Below are 9,058 nucleotides of genomic sequence, written 5' to 3' on the forward strand. Positions count from 1 at the left end.
TCTTCAAGATGGAGTAGTTATCATAGTATCACAGTAGCAAAAAATGTCCGGGCGTGGTTTTGGGTGGGCCGCGGGCGTTAGAGTGGCGGCGGTCCGGACTCCATAAAACCCCCCTTGCCGGGAGACAAACACGGGGACTGGTCCGTCCACTGATGTGAAATGAGGCCAACTCCACCGCGTGACCCCAAACGGACGTTCGCTTTGCCCGGATTCTATTTGTTTGGGTAGGGCAATGGGGTCGCGTCCAGGCGTGTCCTGGGATGCGGTGGCTGTGCGCCCAGCGCGCGGCCGCATCCTTTGGCCCCATCTTGTCCGCCTCCATTTTAAGAACAACAAAGTTCAAAATACCAAGCCCTAGTTCAGGCCAGCGGCCCTAGTTCACACCGGCAACAGAGCCAGCAGCCTACATGTCCTCGCCGGCAACACAACCAACGGCCGGCAACACAGCCATCCTCCAAAATGAATAGTTTTGTTCACCGGCAACACAGCTAGCGGCCGGCAACACAGCTAGCCTCCAAAATGAATGTGTTTCTCGCCGGCACACAGCCAGCGGCCCAGTGGGCGGCACCCATGCCAGCCTCCAAAAAAGAACGGCCACGGCCGATCCGATGACCTAGTTCAGGTCGTCGGCGTTGAACATCTCCTTCTGCCTGGCCTCAAACCAGCTCCTCATCTTCTCGCTCATCTTGGTCAAGTCCACGCTCATGATCGCAAGGGCCACCTCCTTTGCTTTGGTTGCGGCATTGGTGGCCTCGATGTCGAGCTTCCTCTGCCTGGCCTTGACATTGGCGGCCTCGATGTCGAGCCGCCTTTGCCTGGATGCCTCCTCCATGTCGATCTTCCTCTTCTTGGCCGCCTCCTCCATCTCAAGCTTCTTCCTTTGAAGCTCTAGGTATTGCTTCATTTGCTCGTCCTTGCTTTGCCGCTTCTTCTCGTCCCTCACATCTTTTTGAGACATCATGCCATGCAAAGTCTCATGCAAGGCCATGGATGAGGCATCACGTATGTCGTCCACCTTGGAGTTGGTCTTGCCCCTCGGTCTCTTCAACGCCTCGCCATCTCCACCTCCGGCCAACTTGGCCGTCTTCTTGCCTCTCTTCCTTTGAAGTTCACGGTATTGATCCTTGAACTTAGGGCAATTGTTGATGATCGTCCAACAATGCGTAAGAGTGAATGGCTTGCCATTCTGCCGGGCCTTGAATGCTTCCAAAGATTGAAATGCCTACACTACATGATCAACAACAATTGAACATGCAAACATATACAAGGCCGAAGTCTCATGGTCGTAGGAACGAAAGAACTAGGTTGAGGAGAGCATACCATGTCCCCAACGCCGAGACCACTCACGGGCCGTGCTTTCAACGCTCTCAAGTGTGGCGCAATACTTGTTGCAGTCTTGTTGGATGAACAACCACCTCTTTTGAATCGAGGTGATGCCACGGTTGCTCGTAATTTGGTAGGGCTCAAACATCTTCCTTTCATGAAATGTTTTGTGGACTCTCGTCCAAAAAACAAGGCCCTTTTGTTGCGCGCCGGTCCTTGGATCTTGGCTAATCTCCATCCAACATTGGCAAATCAACTTGTCCTCCTCTTGTGAATATGAACCTATGCGAATGCTCTTCCTCTTTTGTGCTTCCGCTCTTTGGGTGAGCCCGTCGATGAACAATGGCTCGCCACTAATATCAATGTCATTGCCTTCTTCTTCATCACCATCACCTTCGCAATAGATGTCATCGTCTTCATGCCACGAGTCACCATGGTCGTAGTCAGCACGGTCGTCGGCCTCTTCATCGGCAACGTACTGGGCGCGGCCATCCTGACTTTGGGTCTCGTCGGGATCGTAGGCATGGCCATGCCCACCCTCGTAGATCACATCCTCCATGCACTGGTTGTAGAAGGGGTCGTCGACCGTTGGCATTGGCATTCCGTCGAACAGGACGCGGGGGGACGGCATGGTGCCCGTAAACGATGGTCGTGCTTGCTTTCTTTGCATCTCGACGGACGGCCGGCCGCCGCTGCTGGACCCCGGCATGACGTTGAGGTCGATGACGGCCGAGGGGCGCGGGGTGGACGGCGCGATCACACCAACGTTCGGCGACCCCGAGAAACGGGTCTGGCCGTCGTGCCTTGGCGGGGGAAAGCCGGGCGACATAGGCGTGGTCCGCGACGTCGGCGACTGGCAGTGCGGAGGCCTGGCGACCGACAAGCTTGTGCTCACCGGGCCGACGGCCGCTGCAGAGAAACCCGCCGGACGCCAAGCATGAGGAGGGCGTGCGCTTTGTTGACGATGGCCTCCTTCTCCTCGACCTCGGCCTTGCGTCGCGCGGCCTCCATCGTATCGCGCTCGGCGGCGAACTTGGCCGCGGCGGCATTGCCCTTGACGACTGCCCTCCAGTTCCTCCTCTTTGCCGATTCCGCGTCCAACTTGGCGAGCTCCTCCGGCGTGCACTCCGACCGCGGCTTTCTTGGCGCCTTGGCCGCCTTCTTATTGACCTTTCCGGGCGGTCGACGGCCAGGCCATCGGAATTCGGCTGGGCGTCGGCCATGGATGGGGGAGGGAGGGGGCAGCGGGACGTGGGAGGGTTTGGGGGAAAATGGCGCCAAATGGGGGGGGGGTTGCTTTGTGCCACCGACAGGCGGGCCAGGGCAGGACAAGTGTGTGCGTCCTGCCCGTCCGCGCGCTGTCCATTTCACCCCAAAAGCGGCGCAAACTTGGACCGGGGATGGGTCAAAAACGGTCAGAAAACGAACAAAAGTTTGTTTGCTCCCGCGCGCCGAGCCGTTTGGTTCGTCTGTTTTACCTCACCTCAAACGAACGCACCGGACAAGATGAGGTCGTGCGGTGGAGTTGACCTGACGATTGATGACAAACTGCGCGCGGACAGCGTGGTCTGGATGTTTGCGGAGGAGGTCCTGTTGGCCACACCCCAGCTGACGTGGGCACCTCATTTTCACGAAGTCACGCGGTGGTGCCCGTCCAACGCTGAAATGAATGCAAAAACACGAGCATACGGGCTAAAAAAACATGCGTGTCGTCTCCCTGCGCCGCGGCACCAGGGCCCCCGCCATGCCGTGCCAGCTTCGCGCTCACGCGCGTCCACCACAGTTCTACGCCCTCTGCATCCCGCCAGTTTGACAGTTACCGTTGCCTGAGCACAGAACTTACCGAGCGAGCAGCCATCACGCATAAATATATCCACACTGCATAACACTTCCTCTGACAAAAGCACTGACGCTTCCCGCACCGTCTCAAGAGTCGAGAACACTCTCCCTCCATAGTCTTCGAAACCAACAAGGCGCACGCCGGAATCTTCTCATGGCCGACGAGAAAGAAGCCGACTCGCTGCAGCCGCCGTCCAAGCAGCCCCGCCTCTCCTCCGCCGACTCGAACGCCGGTACGTGCAGCCACACCAGGAAAGCTGTAAGAGCAAGCGGCTTGTGTTCACCTGAAGATGTTGAGTTGTTCGATGTGTTGTTGTTGCCTTGTAGGTGCGGTGACGATGGCGGTCTCGTCGCCGCTGGGTCTTGGCCTCGGCCTGGGACTCGGCGGCGATAGCCGCGGCGAGCAGCAGGCCTTCCAAGCACGGGCAGCCGCGGCGGCGGCGAAATCGGCGCTGACGTTCATGCAGCAGCAGGAGCTGGAGCACCAGGTGCTCATCTACCGCTACTTCGCGGCGGGGGCGCCCGTGCCGGTGCACCTCGTGCTGCCCATCTGGAAGAGCATCGCCGCCTCCTCCTTCGGCCCGCACCGCTTCCCCTCCCGTACGTGCCACGACACAAACGAAAAAAGATCTCTGTGTTTCCTATGCCATCCCGTGCAGTGTCGGTGGGCTGTTCGATGAGTTGTTCGTCATCTTGAATGGCAGTGATTGGGCTTGGGAGCCTGTGCTTCGACTACCGGAGCAGCATGGAGCCGGAGCCCGGGAGGTGCCGCCGCACGGACGGCAAGAAGTGGCGGTGCTCCCGCGACGTGCTGCAGGGGCACAAGTACTGCGAGCGGCACGTCCACCGGGGCCGCGGCCGTTCAAGAAAGCCTGTGGAAGGAGCCCCCGCAGCCCCGGCGCACAGCGGCAGCAGCACCACCGCCCCGCCCCGCGCCATCGGCTTCTCCCCCGCCGGCATCCTCCACGCCACCCACAGCGCCGCCGCGCGCGCCACCTGAGGCCGACGGCCTCGTCCCATCCCCACCGCGTCCGTCCGTCCGTCATGGCGCGTCGGCGTGGGGCAAATTCGTGCAGAAACGAAATCCGCTGGGATTTTGTCGCGTCGTGTAACTTTTTCTTGGGCAGCTTTTCAAACTATAAACCTGCTGAGTTCGATGGCATGCGTCCCTGTGCGTGCGCCTGTGACACATGTGTGGCAGGCAGGCGATTGTTTTTCTCGTCGTGTTGGGTTGTGGGGGTCGTGCCGCGGTGGCGGGGTGACCGGAGGGAGTGGTTTCTTCTGGGGCTCCGCTTTGGGACAGTCCGCAGGGCTGTAGCTTTGCAGGCACTGACCTGTGGCAGAAGACGGTGGCTCGGGCAGAGTGAGGCATTGGATGCTGCACGCTGGCCTTGGCGTGGCGCAGTGGCCCCGCGGCCCGACGCAGAGTGCCGCGCCGCACCGTCTTGCTCCCTTTGCCGCATGGGAACGGCCATTGGTGAATCCCTGATCGGAATGGATGTGCACACGACACTATGTGCCCGACGTGCAGCCGATAAATAATCTTACACCGTGAGATGCTTTAGGGACGAAAGTACCGATGGCTGGATGGGAAACCTAAAACGTAGGTTTTGGGGAAAATGGCTCAACCCTTAAAGGGGTGGCCTATCACATATATATAATGATGACATACAAGTCCAATATCAATAAGGTATGGTTTACACAGTAGGGCTACAATACGAAGTCTAACACCCTCCCTCAATCTCAACTCACTCCTGAAGTATCTAGGAGGTTGAGATTGTGTCTACAGACCTCAAACATGGGAAAGGGTAGAGGCTTGGTGAAGATGTCCGCAAGATGATCTTTTGAAGAGGTAAACCTGACTTGTAATAGTTTCTGTGCAACACGTTCCCTCACAAAATGATAGTCAATCTCAATGTGTTTAGTCCGTGCATGGAACGCCGGGTTTGACGACAGGAACGTAGCACCGATGTTGTCATACGAAAGGACCGAAGGATGTGGCTGAGCAACTCCTAGCTCTCGAAGTAGGGACTCAATCCATATAAGTTCAACAGTTGCATTGGCAACCGACTTGTACTCAGCTTCTGTGCTGCTGCGGGAAACAGTGGCTTGCTTGCGTGCACTCCAGGCGATCAGATTAGGACCCAAGAACACAGCATGTCCCCTCGTGGATCGCCTGTCATCTGGACACCCAGCCCAATCAGTATCAAAGAATGCAGAAAGAACTCTGGAGGAACTGGGGCGCAGGTGAAGACCAAAGGAGACAGTGAGACGCACATAACGCAGTATGCGCTTCACAGCAGACCAGTGTACATCAGTGGGAGCATGAAGATACTGGCACACTCTGTTAACCGCAAAGGAGAGATCAGGACGCGTGATCGTCAGATACTGCAGGCCACCAACAATACTCCTATACTCAGTAGTATCCTCAGGAGAGAGAAGAGCACCATCAACAGCAGAAAGGGTATCAGTGGAGGACATGGGCGTAGGCGATGACTTGCACTTGAGCATACCAGCACGGCGCAAGAGATCAAGAGAGTACTTCTTCTGGGTGAGAGCCAAACTGCCACGAGACTGATGAGCGACCTCAATACCCAGGAAGAAATGAAGCTGTCCCAAATCCTTAACTGCAAAATCACGACCAAGTGCAGTCACAAGAGCATTAGCAGCCGTCGGGGATGAGCTCACCAGGACAATATCATCCACATACACAAGGAGGTACATGGTCACACTCGGTCGCTGAAACAAGAACAGTGAAGTATCAGCCGTCGAAGGGATGAACCCATGAGTGCGTAGAGTTGAAGCCAGACGAGCATGCCAGGCACGGGGAGCTTGCTTCAGTCCATATATGGCCTTCGTCAGATGACAGAGATGATGAGGCTGAGTGTGATCAACAAATCCAGGTGGCCGCCGCATGTAAACCTCTTCTTCAAGCAATCCATGAAGAAAAGCGTTCTGCACATCAAGCTGGCGGAGAGACCATCCGCGAGAAACTGCGGAGACAGAAGAAGTCGAATAGTGGTAGGCTTGACAACTGGGCTGAATGTATCCTCATAGTCCAGGCCCTGACGATGTTTAAAGCCCTTAGCCACGAGGCGCGCTTTGTAGCGCTCAATGGAACCATCTGCATGTTTCTTCACCTTGAACACCCACTTTGAATCAATGATGTTGACGCGAGACGGAGGGGGAACAAGTGTCCAGGTCTTATTCTTCATAAGAGCATGATATTCTTGTTCCATAGCAGCCCTCCAGTGTGGAATACTCATAGCGGCTTGATAACTGCGTGGTTCGGCGGTTGGATCATCCACAGCATGAGCCAGGCAAGCAGCAAGATAGGTGACCGTGCCATCGGTGCGCTCCTTGGGACGAACAATGCCACTGCGGCTGCGAGTGTGTGGACGCCGCGGGGGAGCAAACACCGGGGCCGGCGGGATGTCCGGAGCAGGTGAGGCTGGTCCAGGGGACTCCGGCGAAGAAGAACCGGGTGACGTCGGGCCGGGTGACGGCAGACCAGGCGACAGCAGGCCAGGCGACGTAGGCCCCGGCGGCGTGTGAGCCGCTGCAGACCCGGGCGAAGTAGGCACCAAGGACGCCCGCGCGGATGGCGAGGGCGACGATGGAGGGGAGTCCGGGCGAGGAGGTGGCGACGGAGACTGCTCAGAGGAGGCCGTCGCAGGCTCTGGCCCGGTCGCAGTAGCCAGCATGGGCTCCGACCCAGGCGCAGTTGGAGACGGGGCGCCCAGTGCGGAGTCGAGGGCGGGAGGCGGTGCATGCACCGGCCGATCGACGTGCACCACAGACGACGTAGCGGGTCCGTCAGGGAGGAGTTCCAGGCGAGCTCCACGTCCAATTCCTGCACCATGATTAGGTAACAACACATGCGAATATGCAACATCTTCAAATTGGCCAGGCATAAGAGCAGATGAATGCATAGAAAGTGTTGTGGTGGATGACTGAGGCATGGCAGAAAAGGGGAAGACGGTCTCATCAAAAACAACATCCCGAGATATGTAGACTCGATTGGTTGGGACATGGAGACACTTGTAGCCTTTATGGAGAGAACTATACCCTAAGAACACACACTTTTTAGAGCGAAACTCAAGTTTGCGATCATTATAAGGATGACGATGAGGCCAACAGGCACACCCGAACACCTTAAAAAAGGTATAGTCAAGAGTTTCACCTAAGAGAAGCTCAATCGGAGTTTTCATATTAAGAACACGCGTAGGTAATCTGTTAATGAGAAAACAGGCGGTAGCAAAAGCATCACTCCAAAAACGAAAGGGTACAGAAGCATGAGCAAGAAGTGTGAGGCCGGTCTCAACTATATGGCGATGTTTGCGCTCAACAGCGCCATTCTGCTGATGTGTATGCGGGCATGATAAACGATGAGAGATCCCAAGCTTATTAAAGAAGGTGTTGAGGTTGTGATATTCGCCCCCCCAATCAGATTGAACATGGATAATTTTATGCTTGAGTAGACGTTCAACATGCAATTGAAACTGTATGAATATATCAAACACATCCGATTTGCGCTTAAGAAGATAAAGCCAAGTGAAGCGACTATAGGCATCAACAAAACTGACATAATAGTTGTGACCACTAATAGATGTTTGTGCCGGACCCCACACATCAGAAAATACAATTTCAAGAGGGTTCTTTACTTCTCTAGTAGATGAAACAAAAGGTAGCTGATGACTCTTGCCTTGCTGACAGGCATCACACACGGACATCTCTTTATTGCTAGACACTAATGGCAGCTCATGACGGTGGATTATGTGGCGAACGATGGGTGTGGCGGGGTGACCAAAGCGAGAGTGCCGCTGGGAAGGCGACACACGAACACCGCTGAAGACGCACGGGGCGGATGGATCCTCCAAACGGTACAAGCCTTGGCTCAACCGGCCACTAAGCAGAACGTCCCGGGTTGCTCGATCCTTAACAAAAAGATTAAAAGGGTGAAATTCACATAGGACATGATTATCAAGGGTGAGCTTAGGGACAGATAAAAGATTACGAGTTACCGAGGGTACCCGTAAAACATTACGAATATGGAGCTGCCTAGAGGGATGACTAGTTAAAAGAGATGCTTGGCCAATATGAGAGATGGGCATACCTACACCATTGGCGGTGTGAACTTGATCGTGCCCGTAGTAGGGCTGGTAGGTGGAGAGTTTGTTGAGCTCGTTTGTCATGTGATCCGTGGCGCCGGTGTCCATGTACCAGTCTGGATCAACAGGGTAGGATGGTGTGTATCCCTGCTCGACGCGCGGGTCCTTGCCCTTGGCGGCGATGTGGGCAGACGGGGCGGCAGCAATGTGGGCAGCCGGGGCGGCAGCGGGAGGACCAAAGTCTGCCATGGCAAACTGGCGCTCGTTGCCCTTGCCGTCGTTGCCGATGCCAATGAAGCTCCTCTGAAAGCGGCGGTGACACTTGGAGGCGACATGGCGTTCACGACCACATAGCTGGCACACCACCCTAGTGTTAGGGCCCCCACCCAGGGTCGATGCAGGGGGCGGGGCTGCCTTGCCAGGTGACCGGGCAGGTGGGCGCTGGCCACGAGAGGCCCAGAAGGCCGCCGGCTGGGCGGTGATGGTGGCGGAGGAGCGACGAGCCTCGACGCGTTGCTCGGTGAAGAGGAGGCGTGAGTAGAGCTCGTGAGGAGGCATCGCTGGCTTGGCGTTGTGGACGGCCTCGGCGAGATTGTCGTAGTCGGCGTCGAGGCCTTTGATGATGAAGCCGGCGAACTCCTCGTCGCTAAGCGGCCGACCAATAAAGGTTAGCGTGTCCGCCAGCACCTTCATCTTGTTGAAGTAGGTCATAGCGGAGGAGTCCAGCTTCTTGATGTCAGCAAGTTCGCTGCGAAGGGCCATCGAGCGGGAGGTAGAGACCTGGG

General features: G+C 56.4%; 1 protein-coding gene and 1 pseudogene across 1 annotated transcript; one reads left to right on the plus strand and one right to left on the minus strand.

Moving 5' to 3' along the window:
• Positions 1 to 613: 613 nt before the first annotated feature.
• LOC109766069 (uncharacterized) lies at positions 614 to 3,069 on the minus strand (annotated as a pseudogene).
• Positions 3,070 to 3,207: 138 nt separating this feature from the next.
• LOC109766071 (growth-regulating factor 10) lies at positions 3,208 to 4,324 on the plus strand. Its single transcript, XM_020324838.4, has 3 exons — positions 3,208 to 3,395; positions 3,490 to 3,762; positions 3,867 to 4,324. Exons 1-3 carry the CDS (start codon positions 3,317 to 3,319, stop codon positions 4,160 to 4,162), a joined length of 648 nt encoding a protein of 215 aa, XP_020180427.1. The 5' UTR covers positions 3,208 to 3,316; the 3' UTR covers positions 4,163 to 4,324.
• The last annotated feature ends 4,734 nt before the right edge of the window (positions 4,325 to 9,058 follow it).

The sequence above is a fragment of the Aegilops tauschii genome, chromosome 6 (genome assembly GCF_002575655.3).
Source record: "Aegilops tauschii subsp. strangulata cultivar AL8/78 chromosome 6, Aet v6.0, whole genome shotgun sequence".
In the NCBI taxonomy this organism is placed as follows: domain Eukaryota; kingdom Viridiplantae; phylum Streptophyta; class Magnoliopsida; order Poales; family Poaceae; genus Aegilops; species Aegilops tauschii.